This window comes from Anabrus simplex, chromosome 3 (genome assembly GCF_040414725.1).
Source record: "Anabrus simplex isolate iqAnaSimp1 chromosome 3, ASM4041472v1, whole genome shotgun sequence".
Classification (NCBI taxonomy): Eukaryota; Metazoa; Arthropoda; class Insecta; order Orthoptera; family Tettigoniidae; genus Anabrus; species Anabrus simplex.
The window spans coordinates 443,272,783-443,299,920 of record NC_090267.1 but is presented as its reverse complement, the minus strand read 5'-3'; the positions used below and the strand labels follow the sequence as shown (position 1 = coordinate 443,299,920).

The following is a 27,138-nucleotide window of genomic DNA, read 5'->3' as shown; positions in this document are numbered from 1 at the left end:
TGTAGAGCAATAAATGAGGCGTCTGATGGCGCAAACCGTTTCTTAATATCATAAACCGTTTAGGAGATATGAATCTCGAAGTGGAAGTCTGCACTTTTCAACGTGCTCATGCTTATCTGTCATCTATACATATAAAAGCAAGTCGGGCTGGAGCGATGTATATATAAATATTTAAAAATGAAAAAAGACGTGAATTAATGAGGCACTTCCAGAAATCTCAGAAATTTGAAACTTGGTACGGAGGAAACTGATGCCCCCAGGATCCCTAGAAAAATCGGAAATTCTCAAAATTCCCTGAAGGGGGCAGGCTGGGGGGGCTCAAATTTTGGGCTCAGCATAAGAACACAGTCGTATAGTATATCCAAAACGATAACCTAAAGGTTTCGTGGGCTTAAAAATTTTCGAGAATTTCCTCATTTTTATCCCCTATCCCCCCAAATCAAAATGGCGGCACAACCTGCCAGACGAAGTAGACAATTGAAATTTAGTGAAATTATAGCTTTTGGTCCCTAACCGACGGGAAAATTCCAAGATGTTCAAATTTTTCACTTTTTACCCCCCAAAGATATCGAAATATGGAGGCAATTTTAATGACTGTGCAGACATTCCTTTTGAGCTATTTTTTGGCTAAACGGTAAGTCGTATCACAAAACGGATGGCACAATGTCCCTTCAATTCGGAGTGATCTACAACTTTGGTCCTGTGACATTTTGTCGTATCTCTCTCCCTTATACGTTAAATTTGGCCGTATTTCTGGATTGTTCGTAAATTTGGTGATTTTTACAAGTATATTTCATTGTTTGACACACTTATAAGAATGATAGGATCATCACGTTGTGTGCGCACATTGGCACGATTAAGGGACATATGTGTACCAAATTTCATGATTCTAGCTTATACATAAGTAGGCAAAAAGTAATGTAAAATGTTAAAAATGCACCCAAATTTCACCCTATTCAAAATTTGATCTCAATTTACCCCCTTAATATGGGAGATACGAGGAAATGGTTTAGAAACAAACATGTAGAGCAATAAATGAGGCGTCTGATGGCGCAAACCGTTTCTTAATATCATAAACCGTTTAGGAGATATGAATCTCGAAGTGGAAGTCTGCACTTTTCAACGTGCTCATGCTTATCTGTCATCTATATATATAAAAGCAAGTCGGGCTGGAGCGATGTATATATAAATATTTAAAAATGAAAAAAGACGTGAATTAATGAGGCACTTCCAGAAATCTCAGAAATTTGAAACTTGGTACGGAGGAAACTGATGCCCCCAGGATCCCTAGAAAAATCGGAAATTCTCAAAATTCCCTGAAGGGGGCAGGCTGGGGGGGCTCAAATTTTGGGCTCAGCATAAGAACACAGTCGTATAGTATATCCAAAACGATAACCTAAAGGTTTCGTGGGCTTAAAAATTTTCGAGAATTTCCTCATTTTTATCCCCTATCCCCCCAAATCAAAATGGCGGCACAACCTGCCAGACGAAGTAGACAATTGAAATTTAGTGAAATTATAGCTTTTGGTCCCTAACCGACGGGAAAATTCCAAGATGTTCAAATTTTTCACTTTTTACCCCCCAAAGATATCGAAATATGGAGGCAATTTTAATGACTGTGCAGACATTCCTTTTGAGCTATTTTTTGGCTAAACGGTAAGTCGTATCACAAAACGGATGGCACAATGTCCCTTCAATTCGGAGTGATCTACAACTTTGGTCCTGTGACATTTTGTCGTATCTCTCTCCCTTATACGTTAAATTTGGCCGTATTTCTGGATTGTTCGTAAATTTGATGATTTTTACAAGTATATTTCATTGTTTGACACACTTATAAGAATGATAGGATCATCACGTTGTGTGCGCACATTGGCACGATTAAGGGACATATGTGTACCAAATTTCATGATTCTAGCTTATACATAAGTAGGCAAAAAGTAATGTAAAATGTTAAAAATGCACCCAAATTTCACCCTATTCAAAATTTGATCTCAATTTACCCCCTTAATATGGGAGATACGAGGAAATGGTTTAGAAACAAACATGTAGAGCAATAAATGAGGCGTCTGATGGCGCAAACCGTTTCTTAATATCATAAACCGTTTAGGAGATATGAATCTCGAAGTGGAAGTCTGCACTTTTCAACGTGCTCATGCTTATCTGTCATCTATACATATAAAAGCAAGTCGGGCTGGAGCGATGTATATATAAATATTTAAAAATGAAAAAAGACGTGAATTAATGAGGCACTTCCAGAAATCTCAGAAATTTGAAACTTGGTACGGAGGAAACTGATGCCCCCAGGATCCCTAGAAAAATCGGAAATTCTCAAAATTCCCTGAAGGGGGCAGGCTGGGGGGGCTCAAATTTTGGGCTCAGCATAAGAACACAGTCGTATAGTATATCCAAAACGATAACCTAAAGGTTTCGTGGGCTTAAAAATTTTCGAGAATTTCCTCATTTTTATCCCCTATCCCCCCAAATCAAAATGGCGGCACAACCTGCCAGACGAAGTAGACAATTGAAATTTAGTGAAATTATAGCTTTTGGTCCCTAACCGACGGGAAAATTCCAAGATGTTCAAATTTTTCACTTTTTACCCCCCAAAGATATCGAAATATGGAGGCAATTTTAATGACTGTGCAGACATTCCTTTTGAGCTATTTTTTGGCTAAACGGTAAGTCGTATCACAAAACGGATGGCACAATGTCCCTTCAATTCGGAGTGATCTACAACTTTGGTCCTGTGACATTTTGTCGTATCTCTCTCCCTTATACGTTAAATTTGGCCGTATTTCTGGATTGTTCGTAAATTTGGTGATTTTTACAAGTATATTTCATTGTTTGACACACTTATAAGAATGATAGGATCATCACGTTGTGTGCGCACATTGGCACGATTAAGGGACATATGTGTACCAAATTTCATGATTCTAGCTTATACATAAGTAGGCAAAAAGTAATGTAAAATGTTAAAAATGCACCCAAATTTCACCCTATTCAAAATTTGATCTCAATTTACCCCCTTAATATGGGAGATACGAGGAAATGGTTTAGAAACAAACATGTAGAGCAATAAATGAGGCGTCTGATGGCGCAAACCGTTTCTTAATATCATAAACCGTTTAGGAGATATGAATCTCGAAGTGGAAGTCTGCACTTTTCAACGTGCTCATGCTTATCTGTCATCTATACATATAAAAGCAAGTCGGGCTGGAGCGATGTATATATAAATATTTAAAAATGAAAAAAGACGTGAATTAATGAGGCACTTCCAGAAATCTCAGAAATTTGAAACTTGGTACGGAGGAAACTGATGCCCCCAGGATCCCTAGAAAAATCGGAAATTCTCAAAATTCCCTGAAGGGGGCACGCTGGGGGGACTCAAATTTTGGGCTCAGCATAAGAACACAGTCGTATAGTATATCCAAAACGATAACCTAAAGGTTTCGTGGGCTTAAAAATTTTCGAGAATTTCCTCATTTTTATCCCCTATCCCCCCAAATCAAAATGGCGGCACAACCTGCCAGACGAAGTAGCCAATTGAAATTTGGTGAAATTATATCTTTTGGTCCCAAACCGACGGGAAAATTCCAAGATGTTCAAATTTTTCACTTTTTACCCCCCAAAGATATCGAAATATGGAGGCAATTTTAATGACTGTGGAGACATTCCTTTTGAGCTATTTTTTGGCTAAACGGTAAGTCGTATCACAAAACGGATGGCACAATGTCCCTTCAATTCGGAGTGATCTACAACTTTGGTCCTGTGACATTTTGTCGTATCTCTCTCCCTTATACATTAAATTTGGCCGTATTTCTGGATTGTTCGTAAATTTGGTGATTTTTACAAGTATATTTCATTGTTTGACACACTTATAAGAATGATAGGATCATCACGTTGTGTGCGCACATTGGCACGATTAAGGGACATATGTGTACCAAATTTCATGATTCTAGCTTAACATAAGTAGGCAAAAAGTAATGTAAAATGTTAAAAATGCACCCAAATTTCACCCTATTCAAAATTTGATCTCAATTTACCCCCTTAATATGGGAGATACGAGGAAATGGTTTAGAAACAAACATGTAGAGCAATAAATGAGGCGTCTGATGGCGCAAACCGTTTCTTAATATCATAAACCGTTTAGGAGATATGAATCTCGAAGTGGAAGTCTGCACTTTTCAACGTGCTCATGCTTATCTGTCATCTATATATATAAAAGCAAGTCGGGCTGGAGCGATGTATATATAAATATTTAAAAATGAAAAAAGACGTGAATTAATGAGGCACTTCCAGAAATCTCAGAAATTTGAAACTTGGTACGGAGGAAACTGGTGCCCCCAGGATCCCTAGAAAAATCGGAAATTCTCAAAATTCCCTGAAGGGGGCAGGCTGGGGGTGCTCAAATTTTGGGCTCAGCATAAGAACACAGTCGTATAGTATATCCAAAACGATAACCTAAAGGTTTCGTGGGCTTAAAAATTTTCGAGAATTTCCTCATTTTTATCCCCTATCCCCCCAAATCAAAATGGCGGCACAACCTGCCAGACGAAGTAGACAATTGAAATTTAGTGAAATTATAGCTTTTGGTCCCTAACCGACGGGAAAATTCCAAGATGTTCAAATTTTTCACTTTTTACCCCCCAAAGATATCGAAATATGGAGGCAATTTTAATGACTGTGCAGACATTCCTTTTGAGCTATTTTTTGGCTAAACGGTAAGTCGTATCACAAAACGGATGGCACAATGTCCCTTCAATTCGGAGTGATCTACAACTTTGGTCCTGTGACATTTTGTCGTATCTCTCTCCCTTATACGTTAAATTTGGCCGTATTTCTGGATTGTTCGTAAATTTGATGATTTTTACAAGTATATTTCATTGTTTGACACACTTATAAGAATGATAGGATCATCACGTTGTGTGCGCACATTGGCACGATTAAGGGACATATGTGTACCAAATTTCATGATTCTAGCTTATACATAAGTAGGCAAAAAGTAATGTAAAATGTTAAAAATGCACCCAAATTTCACCCTATTCAAAATTTGATCTCAATTTACCCCCTTAATATGGGAGATACGAGGAAATGGTTTAGAAACAAACATGTAGAGCAATAAATGAGGCGTCTGATGGCGCAAACCGTTTCTTAATATCATAAACCGTTTAGGAGATATGAATCTCGAAGTGGAAGTCTGCACTTTTCAACGTGCTCATGCTTATCTGTCATCTATACATATAAAAGCAAGTCGGGCTGGAGCGATGTATATATAAATATTTAAAAATGAAAAAAGACGTGAATTAATGAGGCACTTCCAGAAATCTCAGAAATTTGAAACTTGGTACGGAGGAAACTGATGCCCCCAGGATCCCTAGAAAAATCGGAAATTCTCAAAATTCCCTGAAGGGGGCACGCTGGGGGGGCTCAAATTTTGGGCTCAGCATAAGAACACAGTCGTATAGTATATCCAAAACGATAACCTAAAGGTTTCGTGGGCTTAAAAATTTTCGAGAATTTCCTCATTTTTATCCCCTATCCCCCCAAATCAAAATGGCGGCACAACCTGCCAGACGAAGTAGACAATTGAAATTTGGTGAAATTATAGCTTTTGGTCCCAAACCGACGGGAAAATTCCAAGATGTTCAAATTTTTCACTTTTTACCCCCCAAAGATATCGAAATATGGAGGCAATTTTAATGACTGTGCAGACATACCTTTTGAGCTATTTTTTGGCTAAACGGTAAGTCGTATCACAAAACGGATGGCACAATGTCCCTTCAATTCGGAGTGATCTACAACTTTGGTCCTGTGACATTTTGTCGTATCTCTCTCCCTTATACGTTAAATTTGGCCGTATTTCTGGATTGTTCGTAAATTTGGTGATTTTTACAAGTATATTTCATTGTTTGACACACTTATAAGAATGATAGGATCATCACGTTGTGTGCGCACATTGGCACGATTAAGGGACATATGTGTACCAAATTTCATGATTCTAGCTTATACATAAGTAGGCAAAAAGTAATGTAAAATGTTAAAAATGCACCCAAATTTCACCCTATTCAAAATTTGATCTCAATTTACCCCCTTAATATCGGAGATACGAGGAAATGGTTTAGAAACAAACATGTAGAGCAATAAATGAGGCGTCTGATGGCGCAAACCGTTTCTTAATATCATAAACCGTTTAGGAGATATGAATCTCGAAGTGGAAGTCTGCACTTTTCAACGTGCTCATGCTTATCTGTCATCTATATATATAAAAGCAAGTCGGGCTGGAGCGATGTATATATAAATATTTAAAAATGAAAAAAGACGTGAATTAATGAGGCACTTCCAGAAATCTCAGAAATTTGAAACTTGGTACGGAGGAAACTGATGCCCCCAGGATCCCTAGAAAAATCGGAAATTCTCAAAATTCCCTGAAGGGGGCACGCTGGGGGGGCTCAAATTTTGGGCTCAGCATAAGAACACAGTCGTATAGTATATCCAAAACGATAACCTAAAGGTTTCGTGGGCTTAAAAATTTTCGAGAATTTCCTCATTTTTATCCCCTATCCCCCCAAATCAAAATGGCGGCACAACCTGCCAGACGAAGTAGACAATTGAAATTTAGTGAAATTATAGCTTTTGGTCCCTAACCGACGGGAAAATTCCAAGATGTTCAAATTTTTCACTTTTTACCCCCCAAAGATATCGAAATATGGAGGCAATTTTAATGACTGTGCAGACATTCCTTTTGAGCTATTTTTTGGCTAAACGGTAAGTCGTATCACAAAACGGATGGCACAATGTCCCTTCAATTCGGAGTGATCTACAACTTTGGTCCTGTGACATTTTGTCGTATCTCTCTCCCTTATACGTTAAATTTGGCCGTATTTCTGGATTGTTCGTAAATTTGGTGATTTTTACAAGTATATTTCATTGTTTGACACACTTATAAGAATGATAGGATCATCACGTTGTGTGCGCACATTGGCACGATTAAGGGACATATGTGTACCAAATTTCATGATTCTAGCTTATACATAAGTAGGCAAAAAGTAATGTAAAATGTTAAAAATGCACCCAAATTTCACCCTATTCAAAATTTGATCTCAATTTACCCCCTTAATATCGGAGATACGAGGAAATGGTTTAGAAACAAACATGTAGAGCAATAAATGAGGCGTCTGATGGCGCAAACCGTTTCTTAATATCATAAACCGTTTAGGAGATATGAATCTCGAAGTGGAAGTCTGCACTTTTCAACGTGCTCATGCTTATCTGTCATCTATATATATAAAAGCAAGTCGGGCTGGAGCGATGTATATATAAATATTTAAAAATGAAAAAAGACGTGAATTAATGAGGCACTTCCAGAAATCTCAGAAATTTGAAACTTGGTACGGAGGAAACTGATGCCCCCAGGATCCCTAGAAAAATCGGAAATTCTCAAAATTCCCTGAAGGGGGCAGGCTGGGGGGGCTCAAATTTTGGGCTCAGCATAAGAACACAGTCGTATAGTATATCCAAAACGATAACCTAAAGGTTTCGTGGGCTTAAAAATTTTCGAGAATTTCCTCATTTTTATCCCCTATCCCCCCAAATCAAAATGGCGGCACAACCTGCCAGACGAAGTAGACAATTGAAATTTGGTGAAATTATAGCTTTTGGTCCCAAACCGACGGGAAAATTCCAAGATGTTCAAATTTTTCACTTTTTACCCCCCAAAGATATCGAAATATGGAGGCAATTTTAATGACTGTGCAGACATTCCTTTTGAGCTATTTTTTGGCTAAACGGTAAGTCGTATCACAAAACGGATGGCACAATGTCCCTTCAATTCGGAGTGATCTACAACTTTGGTCCTGTGACATTTTGTCGTATCTCTCTCCCTTATACGTTAAATTTGGCCGTATTTCTGGATTGTTCGTAAATTTGATGATTTTTACAAGTATATTTCATTGTTTGACACACTTATAAGAATGATAGGATCATCACGTTGTGTGCGCACATTGGCACGATTATGGGACATATGTGTACCAAATTTCATGATTCTAGCTTATACATAAGTAGGCAAAAAGTAATGTAAAATGTTAAAAATGCACCCAAATTTCACCCTATTCAAAATTTGATCTCAATTTACCCCCTTAAGATGGGAGATACGAGGAAATGGTTTAGAAACAAACATGTAGAGCGATAAATGAGGCGTCTGATGGCGCAAACCGATTCTTAATATCATAAACCGTTTAGGAGATATGAATCTCGAAGTGGACGTCTGCACTTTTCAACGTGCTCATGCTTATCCGTCATCTATATAAATAAAATAGTAACGACCGTGTGTCTGTACGTTGATTATTTTGGCGAAATTTCCGTACAGTTATCCGTTTCACCTGTAATTATGACCATTTGCATAATTTTTAGCTTTGGTGTCCGTTTGTCTGTTTGTTTGTCTGTTTGTCTGTTTGTCTGTCCTTCTATAACTTGAAAACTACTGGATATGTTTCCACCAAACTTCATATTTAGAATCCACCTGTCCTTGGGTAGGTTTTAGCGCAAAAAATAAAATCGTAACGACCGTGTGTCTGTACATTGATTATTTTGGCGAAATTTCCGTACAGTTATCCGTTTCAGGTGTAATAATGACCATCTGCATCATTTTTATCTTTGGTGTCTGTTTGTCTGTTTGTCTGTTTGTCTGTTTGTTTGTCTGTTTGTCTGTCCTTCTATAACTTGAAAACTACTGGATATGTTTCCACCAAACTTCATATTTAGAATCCACCTGTCCTTGGGTAGGTTTTAGCGCAAAAAATAAAATCGTAACGACCGTGTGTCTGTACATTGATTATTTTGGCGAAATTTCCGTACAGTTATCCGTTTCAGGTGTAAATATGACCATCTGCATCATTTTTAGCTTTGGTGTCCGTTTGTCTGTTTGTTTGTCTGTTTGTCTGTTTGTCTGTCCTTCTATAACTTGAAAACTACTGGATATATTTCCACCAAACTTCATATTTAGAATCCACCTCTCCTTGGGTAGGTTTTAGTGCAAATATCGTTTCTAAATCCCTGAACTGAGTGGGGATTTTTACGAAACCGAAACCGTGATTTTGCACTCCCTGAAAGTATACACAACCGAACTTAATGGAAATCAACCTGCCTTAATGAAAATTAATTTCTAAACCTTTTTTTCTCATGTGCATCATTTCGATAACAGGATTTAGTAAGGGAGATATCATTAATGGACCGTTTTTCGGTACAAATCCCAGCGGGTGCGTGTAAAGCGTACTTCTTACAACTTGAAAACTAACAAGATATTTGAACCAAATTTTATATATAGCATCCATCTGTCCAGGGGTAGGTTTCCTTGGTGTCAGTTAGTTAGTTAGTTAGTTAGTTAGTTTGTTTGTTTGTTTCTTTGTTTGTTTGTTTGTTGGTCTGTTTGTCTTTCTCTAACTTGAAAACTACTGGATATATTTCCACCAAACTTCATATTTAGAATCCACCTGTCCTTTGGGGAGGTTTTAGGGCAAATATTGTTTCTAAATCCCTGAATTAATTGGGGGTTTATACGAAACCGAAACCGTGATTTTGAACTCCCTCAAAATACACACAACCAAACTTTATGGAAATCTACCTGCCTTAATGGAAATTAATTTCTAAACCTTTTCTTCTCATGTGCATCATTTCAATCACTTACAGGAAAGATAGTATGATCAAACTCTACACGAACATTGGCCCACCCAGTACCCATATGTGAGCCAAATGCTATGTCACATAATTATCCGAAAAGTAATGCAATGTAAGATATTCTTACACAAATTTCAACCTATTCAACGTTTTTGATTCAATCTGACCCATGAATAGATTAGATGCGAGAAAATATCATAGGACCAGCCATTTAGATCGCTAAATACTGCGCCTTACGGTACAATCCTTTGTCGATATGACGTACCGTTTAGCAGCAGTTAATCTGTAAATGAAGGTCTGCAATATTGTAAACATTCATATACTTTCGTATGTCCATCTGTATATATATTCATTGATGTCGATTTGTAGCGATCGAGAAAGGATGTGTCTGCTATTGTAATCAGTACTCCCTACACCGACTTTGACTGCTGGCAGTAGGAATGGGGTCCTTCTCCAACTCCTGTGTAACTGGCATTAGTAAGGAGGGCCTACCATTTTAATGAATAATTCACTTTTCGATTCGTCTTGCAGAAGGCAAGGGATCATGCAGTTTTGTTCGAAAGTCCCCTACTCTATTGTGTTTGGCTCTAGGCCAGGGTGCCCGCCATTATAAACAAATGTTCCAATCTAAAATTTGACTAGCATTAGGCATAGTGGCCTGCTATTTTCATGGAAACTCACTAATTCTGTGTGACTGGCAGTAAGCTGGCTAGCAGCAGTAAAAAGGGACTGTCATTATAATGATAACTGCACAACTCAATTTTGACTGGTGGTAGGGAAGTTGCCTGGTATTATAATAAAAACTCCTCAACTGTAACCTGTCTGAAAGTAGGAAATGGGTCTGCCATTGTAACTAAAACTCCCCAAATCGATTGTGACCGCGCAGTAGGCATTGGGGCCTGCAATTATAATGTAAACTTGCCAATTCGATTGTGAATGGCAGTAGGCAAGTGAGCCTGGCGTTATCATCACAACTCCGCAACCCTCACTTTACATTGGAAACAACGTATGGGGACCTCCCCATGCTATTTCTCGGATAAGGCTAAGAGACATGCAATTTTAAAACAATCTCATTTGCTGCACGCACAGTATTTACGTCGATATCCGTATACAATGTAGAATACCGTAGCGAAGCACGGGTACATTTGCTAGTAGTCTGATAAGGTGGTTAGCTAGCTCGAGGCTTTCCGGTGAAAATTTTCACCATTAGAATGTTGACTGGCTCTTAGGAGAGGTGGTGATGTACAGTGTCTAATCACTAGATTGCGTACCAAGAGCCTGGTTTCGGTTTCAAACCTCTTCGCAGTGCCCAACTGGAGTGAGGGAATACAACGCTGTTTCTTTTTTTAAAGTTGCTTTACGTCGCAGCTACAGTGATAGGTCTTATGGCGACGATGGTACAGGAAAGGGCTAGGAGTGGGAAGGAAGCAGCCGTGGCCTTAATTAAGGTACAGCCCCAGAATTTGCCTGGTGTGAAGGAAAGAAGAAAAAAATACTTTTTCCCCATTTGACTTTATTAAATCTCCAAACCCTGTTATTGGACATTCTTTTCTTTCCAGTTTTATTGTACTTGAAACTGCCAATAAAACTCACAAAAGAGAAATATTCGGGCACATACGGATTCATTGCCAAGCCGGGAATTATTTATATTTACTTCTACACCAACGCAGTGGAATCATTGTGATGAAATGGAAATATTGGCTGATTGTTCTGCAAAACAAGGAAATGTAATTAAAGAACTGAATAATTCAATATGGACTTGAGAGGATATAAAGGGTTAAAAACGAAGAACAATTTTTATTTGGTAGAAATTAATTTAGCCTGTAAAATTGATGTAGTGAAGGATGAAATAAGCTGGGGATGTTGGTGACACGGAGGGACCGTAAGCTTGTAACAACACGTCACATATTAGCTTCGCTGTGACGGACGTACCGTTTGGGTTGCTGGGGGCGGAGAAGACTCAGCTAGGGGAAGGAAGGATGTCGTTTTATTAGCTTAGAGGGGAACAGTTGGGGTCTATTTGTTCCGCGCAGTTATTGCACGAATTAATATAGATCCCCCGAGGAGACTGTGGATGTGGATAGGGTTGGTGCATGTGTGGACGTGCGACACGCAAGAACGCAATCTATATGCATAGCTCTGTAACTGGATATAAAGTGATAAGCCGACTAGTCATTCAGTGTCGAACTGTAGGGTGCAAGGACGCATCCAGAATTAAAAGTCAGTGATCCTTTAGGACTCTTTATAGGGAGGAAAAAATTCTCATAATGTTTCTAACTTGTATACATCCACAAACTCTAATCAACAGGACTCTATACTGATTGCCAACCCAGTTACACACATGTTGTTACTCATGCTATATTGTACGTAAGAAAGACAAGAAGTGATTTTTAGATGTGTATTTCATTAACTGTCTTTTTATGTCTACTGTAGACCGTATGGTTCTTCTTAACTCCATACCTCTTCTTAACCCAGTACTCTCTCATAATGCCAACGTAGCCGTGTTGAAACACCGGATCCCGTGAGATCTCCGAAGTTAAGCAACATTGGGCGTGGTCAGGAGTTGGATGGGTTGCCACACGCTGTTTGTGGGGGGTAAGGGAATGGAGGAGCGGAAAGGAACTGGCCACCCTACCGCACGTAAACTCCGGCTCAGGAACACCTCTGCGGAGGTTCGGACCTGCCTTCGGGCAGAATAACCCTTACCTCTCTCATAATCGCGCTGTGAATGTCTTTTCGTTCCTGCGTCCATTTCACCTCAAATGCAGGGCGCAGCTTTTTGGCTATTATTGACGGGAGAGAGTCTGACGTTCTGATCAGCATTCTGTACTCATGTCTGTTATAGATCTCGCTGGGGTCAATTTCTAGTTGTTCTAGGTCTTTATAACTAATTCCGTCCACTTGGCGTTAATTGCTTTCTCTCTAGAAATGTTGAAGACTCTTGAGATGAGTCTCGGGTTGTCCATCCTGACTGCATGACCGTAGAAGATTAATCTCCTCTTTCTCATGGCTGTTGTAATGTTCTCTAGTTGTTGGTAGAGTTCCTTGTTGTGCCTGGTTCTGTATTTACGTTCCTCTCTAATGGAACTCATAATTTTTCTCAGCATCTTGCGATCCTTCAGTTCTAGTTTTCAGAGTTGTCCCTTTCTGATCATGTTCGGTAATTCTGAGGTGTTCAGTATTATTGATGGTCTCACTACAGTGCTGTAGTGTCTCAGTTTGAGGTTCATGTTCTTAGAGGTGGTAAACTCTCTCCAGCTTGATGAAGGCTTACAACGTTGATAGTTAACAACACGTTATCTTCGGGTAGCCATATTAAACTTCTTCATAACTCTGGCAATATGGAGTAAACAATTCAAGGTAAAACTACCCCAGGTGGTAAACAATCCATCCCCACTTGTGAAGGGGCAAGAAGATGATTGGATTCTGCAGAATCTGCACCTTCATGTGAGAGGAAGAAACGAATAAACTCTTATCTGTTCAAAAGTGTATCAACACCTGCTCAAAACTGCACCTCGAACGCTTTCCTCGGATATAGAGGCCAGTAGCTGATCTCGTATTACTAGGGGCCTTTATTACAGCTCAAATTCTGCTACAGAACAGCAGACCATTCTTGCTATAGCAAGTGTAGCAACGTCAGTCGTTGGAGCCTGGAGGGAAGTCTCTGTTCTAGTTCACCCCATACGTTTTCTATAGGATTAATTTCGGAGCTCTGGGCTTCCCAATCCATTTTTGGAAACTTATTGTTCAGAACTACTCGCGAACAGACTTCCACTTCACAGCAGGGAGCATCATTGTGTTGAAACACAGTTATCATATTAGAAGTGGTCTTGTACCGAAGACAATTCGCAAGTGGGAAAAATATCCGTATATCCTTCCAAGTTTGATGCTGATGAGGATGCTTATTGTTTAAAGGGGCATAACATCTAGATCATCGGCCCCTAATAGTACGAAATGAGACGAAACGTAATGATAATTTAAGTCCAAAACTCATTCACAGACCAGAATTAAAAACATGATGATGAAGAATGAATGGATGAATGTGAATTTAAAATAATTAGAAGATCCAACTCGCAATATTGAAAGTTAAAAATGATTTCAAAATTAATCCACTGACTATAATTTTAAAAAGAGACGATGAATAATGATTATGAACATAAAACAATCAGTGGATTCGACACGCAATGCCCCACCTTCCCAGAAACCATCGTAAAACAACAGTACACCCATGTTTATAAAAAACAGAACACCTTGAAAGACTAGACATAGGAAGTTCATATTCGCAGGACATGTGCATTATTATATTCTGCAGAAACGATTACCATTTCAGTCTCCTAGGTTCAGCCTGTGTCCTGTTGCCTAGTGGACACTGGCTCCTCCATGGGCACTGATAACCTGTTCCATGCGTGATGGCATCGACGCATATAGGACGCGAATGGCGTCCTGGGGTATAGTCATTTTTGCTGCATTCACCTGGTTCCACAGTTCATCTTTGGTGGTTGTCATTGGGTCACAGCGCCGCACCCGTCGTTTCACCATATCCCACACATTTTCGATTGGCGAGAAGTCCGGTGATCGGACGAGCCAGGGCAACAGTCTGACATCCGTGACAACAAGAAGACGCCTATTCGTGCAGCAACATGTGGTCGCGCATTGTCCTGCTGAAATATGGCATCTGGGGTGTCGTGCAGAAAGGGTATGGCTACAGGTCGCAGAATGTCATTCACATAGATCAAACTGGTCACAGTGCCCTGGACACACACACCAACTGTGATTTGTGGTTGTAGCCAATAGCACCCACACCATAACGCGTTGAGTTGAGTTGGCGCTGTATGTCTTGTGCGAATGCAGTCAATGTGATGCCTCTCCCCCTGTATGCGGCGGAACAAAATGCGGCCATCGTTTTCAAACTAACAGAACCTGGATTCGTCCGAAAACACTATCTGCTGACATTCCTGTCCCCAGTGACGTCGTTCCGTACACCACTGCAGTTTAGCATGTTTATGCATATTAATCAAAGGTAGGTGGAGAAGTGGACGACGCGCCGGTAACCCAGACCGTAATAAACGGCGACGGACTGTCACTCCTGAAATGAAATGAAATGAAATGGCGTATGGCTTTTAGTGCCGGGAGTGTCCGGGGACAAGTTCGGCTCGCCAGATGCAGGTCTTTTTGATTTTGACTCCCGTAGGCGACCTGCTTGTCGTGATGAGGATGAAATGATGATGAAGACGACAAATACACTCAGTCCCCATGTCGGCGAAATTAACCAATTATTGTTAAAATTCCCGACCCTGCCGGGAATAAAACCCGGGACTCCTGTTGCCAAAGGCCAGGACGCTAACCATTTAGCCATGGAGCCGGACACTGTCACTCCTGATAGTGTACGATGTGTTACACTGTCCCACTGCTGCGCCAGAGCAGAGAAGGACGCAGATATATCCTGCAATGCAATTCGGATGAGAAGTCTATCTTCTCGGGGGGTGGTCTGGGTAGTGCGACCAGGCCCATCTCGTCGTGTTCTACGGCCTTCTGTGAACCATTCTGTACACACCCGCTGACTTGCCAACGCACTTCATCAACACGATCAGCAATTTCCTGGATGGATGCATCATGTTCCCTCACGCCAATAAAGCGCCCTCTTTCAAACTCTCATTTGATGGCACGGTTCTCGCATACGTCTACGAGGCGTCCTGCACATCTGCTCAAGTCACACTACTATATTACCTTCGGTTTATAGCGACGAGAGCCGCAGACACATTTTACCAGTCGGTGGTGTTGCGCCGATATGTCGATGTGGAGTTCGACTCGTTGGCTGAACGGTCAGCGTACTGGCCTTCGGTTCAGAGGGTCCCGAGTTCGATTCCCGGCCGGGTCGGGGATTTTAACCTTAATTGGTTAATTCCAATGGTACGGGGGCTGGGTGTATGTGTTGTCTTCATCATTTCATCCTCATCATGACGCGCAGGTCGCCTACAGGTGTCAAATAGAAAGATCCGCACCTGGGGAGCTGAACACTTTCTGGGATACCCCGGCACTAAAAGCCATACGACATTTAATTTCATCGATGTGGACACTGGACCTGAGGGCCGACATGGTTCAAATGCCAATAATTTCTTCAGAACACACTATTGCACATGTCCTGTGAGTATGAACTTCCTATCTCTAGTCTTTCAAGGTGTTATGGTTTTTAAGAATATGAGTATATATACTGACCAAGGGGCAGTTTCCAAAGTACAATCCTGAATTTACGATGCTTTTTTTCGAAAGGGATCCAAAATCCAGGTCAATGGCCACTCATAACGGTACTTATCACTAGGAAAGTAAGAACCATGGTATTTCTCATGTAGCGGTACTGATCATGAGTAACGTAGACTTACTTTGTTCCACACATTGTGGTACTACTCACAGGTAATGGAGACCTATGATGTTTCTCACATTACGGCGCCACGTATAGGCAGCACAAACCCATGGTGTTCCTCACATAGGTGTACTAATCACAGGGACCCGGACTATCCCGTGGTGTTCCTCACTACTATTCACAGGCAACGCAGACCCACGGTGTCATTCATATAGTGGTACTAATCATAAGCAACGTAAGCCCGTGGTGTTCCGCATATAGTGATCACGGGTACTGTAAAACCCATACAGATTCACCCTCTGTTGCTACAAGTCACAAACCTATTGTGTACCTAACATAGTGGTACTACTCGCAAGTAAAGATTGCCCGTAGTGTTCCTCGCGTGATGGTACTAATTACAAGTAGTCTCATGGTTCTAATTCAATCATCCCTTGGTCGCCCCTTTTAGTCGCCTCTTACGACAGACATGGAATATCGTGGGTGTGTTCTTCGTCTGCGTCCCCCACCCACAGGAGGTTGTGTGTTTGGTCCGCGAGAGCTATTTTATTTCGCTCAAGTCGGCCGGGAAGCCGGTTAAGACCCCCTCCTATCCACCATATGGGAGTATCACCTCTCTCCCTGCTACGCCAGCGTAGTAGGTTCGTGGCCTTCCACATTTAACGTGCTCTGTAGTATTTCGAGAGGACCAAGTTCCTTCCATGAAAAACACCCCCACCCCTCCACCTGCACCAAATTTCGCTGGGGGCACTGTACAGACTGGCATGTATTGTTCCCCTGGTATTTCCCACACCCAAATTCTCCCATCTGACTCTCACATGGTACAGCGTAATCCATCACCCAAATCAAGCGTCTCTGGTCGTCCATAGCCCAGTGACGGAGCTCGTTACACTTCCAAACACGACACTTGGCGTTCACTAACGAAATGTTCTTGCTATTTATGGGAGAGTGCCTGAGCCTTGAACCTAAACCCTCGTATCTCCCGGCGAACAGTCATAGTGTTAGCTACACAGCAATGACACTGATGTTACCACACGATGTCACAACTATGTGTTGTATTCATCATCATTTCATCCTCATCACGACGCGCAGGTCGCCTACGGTAGTCAAATAGAAAGACCTGCACCTGGCGAGCCGAACCCGTCCTGGGATATCCCGGCACTAAAAGCCATACATTTCATTTCAGTTAGCGAATAAGTTTCAGTGGAGTTTAAGTAGGAAAGATCATAATATGAAGATAAAGTTCAAATTCAAGAGCACTAATTGGGGCAAGTACTCGTTCATAGGACGAGGAATATACGGATTGGAATAATTTACCAAGGGAGATGTTTGATAAATTTCCATCTTCTCCGAATTTATTATTTAAGAAAATACTGTACTAGGAAAACAAATGATAGGGAATCTGCCACCTGGGTGAAAGCCCTAAATGCAGATCAGTTGTAAATATAATGTCTCAAAGTAATCAGAATATCTGCTACCCGTTGGTAATACAGAGAGTGTCTCTCTCTCTCTCTCTCTCTCTCTCTCTCTCTCTCTCTCTCTCTCTCTCTCTCTCTCTCTCTCTCTCTCTCGTTGCTGAGGATCCTGATTACCTGTAAACATTTTAGTTAGGGCTCTCCACGTTGTTTTCTCCTAAGCTTTCCTGCATGCCGTAACAAATGTAGGATCTACACTCAGTGTTGTAGTCCCAAAATTCAAAATGCCAAGACAGGGCATGACAGTTCCCGGATGCAAAAGCACACTGACGTTTAAAATTAGTGGGTTACAGCTAGTTACACCCACTCCCCTCAATTTGGCATAAATCAGGCATACGGAAGACATTTTATGACGACGAAGAAGAAATTCACTAGTTCGAAAATCTTAATTTGCTTACACAGTAGTTGTCTACTGGACCTAATTCCAGCTATTACTTAAAAAACAATCCAAGGTGCCTCTTTTAATTTCCGATCACACTTTTCACTGGAACAAATTCTTGAATTGGTGTATGTTGCAGTACGGTGGTTTTGCAGCCACATTTTTATATATTTCTCAGGCTTTAAATCATTCAATTGGTGAGGCATTTCAGTGTATGAGCATAAGAATGGAGACGTAAGCAACGAACAGTAATGGCCTTAAATAAGTGATGGCTGATATTGTTCATTATGTTGAACCTTCGATGTTCACGATAACGAGTGTAGCTAGAGAGTTAAAACTACTGACAGAATGGAGAAATTAAAAAAAGAAAGAAGCCAAAGTAGAAGGTATAATCTGAGTGGAGTTACAGAGACCATACGGTGAATACCCGCGTATACCCTCGACTACAGCCCTGCCTACACTACGCTTAACTTTGAGACCATCGTAGTGGCCTCTCCGTCGTGGTCTTCTTACTAAATATCTGTCCGATGATCACCATCAACTTCTCCAGAGATTCTCTTCCCCTAGGTTCTGTGTGGCCAAAGAACTGCAGTTTTCGGTAGAGCAGAAAGCGGACAGTTTCACAGTTTCTTATTTTCCAACACTACATCTCAAAATTCTATTTGATGAGTTTACAATCCATGCCCCATCACCAAAAAGGATGATAGGGAAGATGAGCGTGTTAAATAGCCGTGACTTCATTGAATTAAGAAAAGGAAGAGTCTATCCAAATGTGATTGAGTTGTGACATGCGCTTCTTCGCCACTGAGATTCTGCGCTTGATTTCCGTGCTGCAATTTCCATTGCTGGTTATATTTGAGCCAAGGTACAATGCATTTGCACTTACCTTCAAGACTCCTAGTAATACATCTTCCAGAAAACTAGTTATTTCAAATACGTCTTCTCTTCTCTTCTCTTCTCTTCTCTTCTCTTCTCTTCTCTTCTCTTCTCTTCTCTTCTCTTCTCTTCTCTTCTCTTCTCTTCTGATTCGTTACCCCCACAGCGGGGGGATCGTGATTCTGGTACTTACAGTAATTACATCTCCTGACTATACCTCTCTATTTCAGCCGATCTTCTGCTTTCTGATTGAGGTCTGTAAAGGTATTCTGGTGAGGTATTTAATCTGGTCCGACAATCCAATTGCTTTTCTGCCTCTGGTCTGCTTTTCTTCTACTTTTGCTTGGATAATTAATTTCTCAAGACTAGTTCCATCACGGCGAATCACATGCCCAAAGTAGTGTAAAATGCTACATCGGCAAATTGTGGATAGCCTTGCTGAATATAATTTGTTGTTTGAGTCTTCAGTCCACAGACTGGTACGATGCAGCTGTGCATACCATCCTATCCACGTAACTTACATCCTACATCTGTTCTAATGTGCTTGTCATACTCATACATTGGTCTACCTCTATCGTTCTTACCGCATACACTTCCCTAAAAACCAACTGAACAAGTCCTGAGTATCTTAAGATGTGTCATATCATTCTATCACTTCTTCTCGTCATATGTCGCCAAATCGATCTCTTCTTACCAATTATATTCATTACCTCTTCATCCGTGATTTGATCTACCCATCTCACCTTTAGCATTCTTTTGTAACACCACATTTCAAGAGCTCCTATTCTTTCTTTCTGAACTAGTTATTGTACATGTTTCACTTCCATACAATGCCACGCTCCAGACGAAAGTCGTCAAAGACATCTTTCTAATTTCTATATCAATCTTCGAAGTGAGCAAATGTCTTTTCTTAAGAAATGCTTTCCATGCTTGTGCTAGTCTGCATTTTTATATTCTCCTTACTTCTGCCATTTATCGGCTTCCTTTAAGACTTCATGTCCTAATCTAATATTTCCTGCATCACCTGCCTTGGTTCGACTGCACTCCATTACTTTTATTTTGGACTTACTTATTTCCGTCTTGTATTCCTTCTCCAAGACCCTGCCCATACCATTCAGCAATTTCGCTTCTGCAGACTCAGATAAAGTATCACCGGGCAAATCTCAGGGTTTGGATTTTCTCTCCTTGGATTGCGATTCCTTTTCGAAATTCCTCTTTGCATTTCCTTTATCGCGTGTTCTATATAAAGAGTGAAAAGGAGGGGAACAAACTGCAGCCTTCTTGTCACTGTAGACTGATTTTTGTACAGATTGTAGATAATTCTTCTTTCTCGGTATCTGATCGCAGTCGTCTGAATATCTAGTTCCTTTAAAATGAAGATGTTAGTTGTTCAATCTGGCGGTCCACAGAAGACGGAGCATTCGCCGTCAGCACCACATTTCAAAGGCATCTATCGAATTTATATCCGATGTCTTCATTGTCCATCATTCAACACCGCACAGAAAAATGCTGAACACCAGGGGTTTCCATAAGTTGTGTGTGTTTCTTCGTAATCTGTTTTTCAGTCTATATTTTCGCATGGCTGACAATTGCGTTTCGGGCAATTTCTATACACCACTTTATCTATGCCATACAGCTGCCCTGGCTAGAAATGAATTCAATTTTTGGTGGCAAATGTAGCGAATGGAGCGTATTAGTTTTGTTTTTTTTTCCATCTGAATTTCCAAAATCCAATAAATCCAAAACAAAGGTAACGGAGTGCAGTCGAATGAAGTCTGGTGATACAGGAAATATTAGATTAGGAAATTAAGTCTTAAAAGAAGTAGATGAATATTTTTGCTTGCATAGAAAAATAACTAATGATGGCAGAAGTAAGGAGGACAAAAAATGCAGATTATCACAAGAAAGGAAGAGCTTTCTAGACATGATACCGTATAGGCTTTTGGTCTTATGCCGTGTCAAGAAAATAAGGTGAAATTCTTTACGTTTTCGCAGAGAACTGTGCTCTGAGTCATCAGAAGAAAATCTCGACTGTCCACGACAAAGGCTTCTTAAACAATGGCTTTTTAAAATTTAGACGTTATAATAGAAGTGGAAATGGTACGTTCATTCGCCACCAGATGGCTCCCGGACGTGGCACAGCGCTAGCGTTCGAAGTGGAAGCTGACCGAACCATCAGAATCAGTCTAAGAGGTTCACGTTACGTACGTGCCGAACGAATGTACCATTTCCACTTCTATTATAACGTCTGAATTTAAAAAAGTCATTGTTTAAGAAGCCTTTCTCGTGGACAGTCGAGATTTTCTTCTGATGACGCAGAGCACACTTCTCTGTGAAACGTAAAGAATTTCACCTTATTTCCTTGACACGGCATAAGCCTAAAAGCCTATACAGTATCATATCTAGAAGTACGGGCCGTGAAAGCTTTAATGGCAACAAGAAAGGCCTTTTCAAGAAAAGAAATTTGCTCACTTCGAACACTGATATAGGAATTAGAAGACGTTTTTGAAGACTTTCGTCTAGAGCGTTGCATTATATGGAAGTGAAACATGGATAACTAGCTCAGAAAGAAAGAGAATGGAAGCTTTTGAAATGTGATGTTACAGAAGAGTGCTGAAGGTGAGACTGGTGAATCCAATCACAAATAGAGATACTGAATCGAATTTGTGTGAAAAGAAAGATTTAAAAAATGTTGACCAGAAGAAGAGATAGAATGATAGGTCACATCTTAGGACACCCAGATCTTGTTCAATTAGTTTTTGGGGGAAGGTAAAGGTAAGGTAAGGGTGTATTCTGCCCGAAGGCAGGTCCGAACCTCCGCAGGGGTATGTCTAAGCCGGAGTTTACGTACGGTAGGGTGGCCATTTCCTTTTCGCTCCTCCATTCCCTTAACCCTCACTAACAGCGCGTGGCAACCCATCCAAATCTTGACCACGCCCAATGTTGCTTAACTTCCGAGATCTCACGGAATTCGGTGCTTCAACACGGTTACGGCCGTTGGCTTGAGGGAAGTGTAGGCTGTAAAAACGACAGGGGTAGACCAATGTATGAATAATACAGATTAGAGGAGATGTAGGATGTAGTAGTAATACGGTGACATGGAGGGCTGCATCAAACCAGTCTATGGACTGATGATCCAAACATCAGTCCAAAATTACCACTTTCAGTAGTGATCAGCTGGAGCATGTTCTGAAGTTCAGCAGTATCCTTGGCCAGTACAGTCGTATTGTCAATTAACAGCATACGTCAACGTGTTGCATTGTCTTCTTCCAGCAGTATATATTAAATGCAGTGTTCTGTTGTTTCTCCCCAGGTCAGTTCCTACTGAGCCAGAACCGCCCTCGAGAGGCAATAGCCAAGTTCGAGCGCATCATGCAGATGGCAGCAGGTCAGTACGAGGACGCCATGAACGCCGCCACGAGCCTCAGGCTCTTAGGAGACTTCAGTCGGGCTGAAGAATACTACAAGATGGCAGTGAGGCTCAAACCAAAGGTAAATTCTTCATTGTAATTATATGAACGAAATATATAGGATATTCTTGGACTATCGGCCACAAGAAAAATTGACGGAACCAGTGCGAAATAAGTGTCCTGAAGCCAACTCATGGATAAATGGTCCCGGGTTCGATTCCCGACCAGGTCGGGGATTTTAACCTTAATTGGTTAATTCGTCTTGCTCAGGGTTTGGATGGTCTTAAAGATTAGAAATTATCTTAGGTACAGAAGTATCTGCAAACAGGGAGAGAGTTAAAGTGGAAAGGAACAGCGCCCACCCTCTGCATGGACATAGTCCTCCTAAGCAACGGCTCAGATCCCGGAACAGCTTCCTGAGGACATCTGAGGTGGTTACTGTCTCACCGGAGAAGACTAGGCTGGAGCTGTGGAAGAAGAGTGCCCCTAACGTCCGCGGATGGATGCCACCTGGCCAGTTGCTGGTGTGAAAGTCCCTGAACAGGCTACGATCAGGAGTAGGAAGATCCAGGGATAACTTAAAGAAATGGGGGTTCAGTATGTCCGGCTCCATGGCTAAATGGTTAGCGTGCTGGCCTTTGGTCACAGGGGTCCCAGGTTCGATTCCCGGCAGGGTCGGGAATTTTAACCATAATTGATTAATTCCCCTGGCACGGGGACTGGGTGTATGTGTCGTCTTCATCCTCATTTCATCCTCATCACGACGCGCAGATCGCCTACGGGAGTCAAATCGAAAGACCTGCACCTGGCGAGCCGGAGTCCTCGGACTAAACGCCATACGACATTTCATTTTAGAACGAATGATACAAGATGGGAATGTGGTCAAGAACAAACCACGAGCCACATGCTTCAGTGCTCCTCTGCGCCCGACATATTACACAGATCTCCAACAAGCTACTCCGACGTCGCAAAATACTGGGATGTGCAATATGATTTCATATGTTGAGTTTTGTGTGCGTTAAACTGACTTGTACATTAACTGTAAATTTGTACGTTTTCAACTCGAGTATAATAATATTCTTCTTCTGCTTCCACTTTTCCCACATTTGTGGGGTCGCGCGTGCGAACTGCGTCACACATTGGATTTGGCCCTGTTTTATGACCGGATGCCCTTCCTGATGCCAACCCCATACGAACGGATGTAATTACTATTGCGTGTTTCTGTGGTAGTTGGTAGTGTAATATGTTGTTTGAATATGAAGAGGAAAGTGTTAGGACAAACGCAAACTCCTAGTCCCCGAGCCAGAAGAATTAATCAGACGTGATTAAAATCCCCGGTCCGGTCGTGAATCGAACCCGGAACCCTCTTAACCAAAGGCCTCAACGCTGACCATTCAGCCAAGGAGTCGAACTCGAGTATAATAATAATAATAATAAGAAGAAGAAGAAGAATAAGACATGCATATAGGCATTCTATTAGAAAAAGAGCCGAGCGAGTTGACCGTGCGGTTAGGGTCGCGCAGCTGTGACCTTGCATCCGGAAGATAGTGGGTTCGAACCCCACTGTCGGCAGCCCTGAAGATGGTTTTCTGTTTTTTCCTATTTTCTCACCAGGCAAATGCTGGGGCTGTACCTTAAGGCCAAGGCCGCTTCCTTCCCCCTCCTAGGCCTTTCCTATCCCATCGTCGCCATAATACATATGTGTCGATGCGTCGTAAAGCAAATAGTAAAATAAAACACTAGAAAAAGACCTGAACACGCCATTATTATTGTGTCCGAAGTTTCACAGCAGTGGGACTTATTATTACGAAAATATGAAAAATGTCTCCCTTTACATCCAAAGCATGTTACCAGCTGCAGTTTAAAATTCCTTCTAAATCAGTGTTTCCCGAACTAGCATTATCACAGAGTGCAGTGGCCACGCGTGTTAATGCGCCACAGCTATGGAGCCAAGCTCTACATTCGGGAGACGAGGGTTGGAACCCAGTCCTGTTCTATAGTTCCCCGATTTCACTTCCAGGCAAATTCCGAGACAGTCCCCATTCACAGGCCACAGCCAGTTCCTCCCATCTCCTCCATTCTCATCATTCATTTCATCGTCCGGCTCCATGGCTAAATGGTTAGCGTGCTGGCCTTTGGTCCAGGGGGTGTCGGGTTAGATTCCCGGCTGGGTCGGGGATTTTAACCTTCATTGGTTAATTCCAAAGGCTCGACCCCCTGTGAGTGGGGACGCAGATGGAGAATACACCCATAGTATCCCATGTTTGACGTAAGAGGCGACTTTAAGGAGCTCCAGGGTATTTCAACTTGAGAGCGTGGGTTGGCGACAGCGGGACCCTTAGTTGAGTCCTGGCATTGCTTTCACATACTTGTGCCAGGCTCCTCACTTTGATCTATTCTGTCCGACCTCCCTTGGTCAATTCTTGTTCTTTTCCGACCCCGACGGTATTAGAGCAGTCGAAGCCTAGGGAATCTTTCATTTTCACGCCCTTCGTAGCCCTTGTCTTTCTTAGTCCGGTACTTCATTTTTCGAAGTGTCAGATTACTCCTCTCTCTCTCTCTCTCTCTCTCTCTCTCTCTACCCCCTGCGGGTGGGGGACACAGGCGAAGACTACACCTACGGCATCCCCTGCATGTCGTAACAGGCGACTAAACGGGGTGACCAAGGGATGATGAAAATAACATGAGAATAATGGTGATTACAGTACAGCCCTACCAAAAGTTTAAGGACACCTACATATTTCATGAACATGATTTCTGTCCTTAAACTTTTAGGCTAAGGTATACGATTGTTTACAGGGAACTAGAACATATTTAGAGGAACATTTGCTGAAATTTTCATTAAAACGTCCTTTGTTTCGAAGTTACTATTTTTAAATATACTAATAGTCGGAAAGAAAATAGCTATTTTTTAATACTTGAGGAGCTCTGGAGAGTGCAATATGGGGATTACATTAATCACCTTTGTTCTGGAGAAACACAGATACCTGAATAATATTTATAATTGTAATAGAATAACTGAATGTGTTTCCATTTAAAAATATCCCCCGTTTAATAGCTCGCAATAGAAAAAAGAAAGTTGTAAAGGAATAAACATTCCTTGACCTTGGCTGGACAGGAGGCCCCTGAAGCTACAGAGATCGTTTTTGTGTTACGTCGTACTATAGATATCCCGCTACAATGTAACACGCAAATGATCTCGGTAGGTTGAGAGGTCTCCTGTCCATCCAAGGTCAAGGAATGTTTATGAATATTGAATTTTCACGACCGCATTGTAATCGAAACCGACTTTCAACCTATTAGGTCGTGTTACGTACATTTAGTACGTGTTGAAGAGATGTTAAGTACAGAACAAAAATGGCCAACCAGACACCAGTGGGATCCGAACCCACAACCTCCCGATTTCGCGTCGGTTGCTCTACCAATTGAGCTATGGTGGCCCAAGCCATCTTTGTTCTGTTGGCCATTTTTGTTCTGTACTTAACATCTCTTCAACACGTACTAAATGTACGTAATACGACCTAATAGGTTGAAAGTCGGTTTCGATCAAGAAATGTTTGTTTTTTTACCACTTTCTGTGGTTATGTTGCGAGCTATAAAATGAAGGATGTTTTAGAATGGATACATATTCTGTTTCTCTATTACAATTTTAAATATTCTATAGATACCTGTGTTTCTCCACAGCAAAACACATTACTGTAATCCGAGAAACACCATGGGTTTACGTTGCTTGTAGTTAGTACTACTATGTGAGGAACACCACGGGCTTGTGTTTCCTCTGGGCGTTACCATAATGTGCGATACACCGTGGGTCTGCATTGCCTATGATTAGTACCACTATGTGAGCGACGCCATGAGTATGCGTGGCCTGTGATTTAGTTTCACCAAGTGAGGAATACCATGGGAATGCCGGCGCCCGTAATTAGTCCCATTATATGAGGATCACCATGGGTCTGCGTTGCTTGTGAGATGTACACCTATGTGCGAAACACCATGGGTTTGTGTTAACTGCGAGTGGTGCCATTGTGTGTAGCATTTTTAATTTGCATGTCGTTACATCTCTACCATAAGGGGCCGATGAGCACCTGTTGGACGCCTTTAAACAGCAATCAAAAAATTCAGTGGCTCGGGTGTGTGTGTCGTCTTCATCATTAGAATTAATCATAGATAGAGTTTCATCCTCATAGTCGCGCAGATCCCCTATACAGCGTCAACTCAACTTCTAGGGATCACCCTGACCAGAGAGAAGGCGTTACCTCCTAGTTGTCCCGCCCCTCCCCTACGTCCTAGGTCTAGGGACCACGAGACAATTTCAATGCTTCATCCTTCGTTGTTCCTTCTTCCTCCTCAAATACTCCTTAATCTGCTCACTATGCCTCCTTTTCCTCCCCTCAGACCATTTTGAGCCTGTTTTCTTTCCCTCGAGATCTTGAAATCCTTCCATTCCTAACACTTTTTTAAAAATATATGTATCTCTCTCTGTTACTACTTTTTCTTCCCTTATATTGTTTCTTTCCAAACATTTCTTGACTTCATGAATCCAGGTGGTTGTTGACTTCTTGTTCCAAAGATATTTGAAGATCTGTTTGGTTAACCTGTTGTCATAGATTCTGTATAAATGTCGAAAATATATATATTATATCAATCGCCTCTTCCGCATTGTATCTGTTATGTTTTCTGTGTTCCGGTATATTTCACATTACTTCTTGATTTCCAGAGTTCTGTCGTTTTTAGCGGGCCGAGTATTTTTCACCGGGCGAGTTGGCCGTGCAGTTAGGGGCGCGCAGCTGGGAGATTGCATCCGGGAGATAGTGAGTTCGAACCCCACTGTCGGCAGCCCTCAGGATAGTTTTCCGTGGTTTCCCTTTTTCACACCAGGCAAAACGCTCAGAACAAACAAAGAGCATCAGAAACTACTTTATACTTGGGGACAAAACTTGACGGTCTTAGTTCTTGGAAGCGTCTAGA

General features: G+C 41.5%; 1 protein-coding gene across 1 annotated transcript in view; it reads left to right on the top strand.

The window, feature by feature from the left end:
- The window catches only part of LOC136867421 (protein O-mannosyl-transferase TMTC2), a 289,097-nt gene that overhangs the window by 210,099 nt on the left and 51,860 nt on the right, over positions 1–27,138 (top strand). Inside the window, exon 9 of the mRNA XM_067144624.2 lies at positions 22,074–22,252. Coding sequence (XP_067000725.2) covers positions 22,074–22,252 — 179 coding nt within the window. The remainder of the gene's footprint in view (positions 1–22,073; positions 22,253–27,138) is intronic.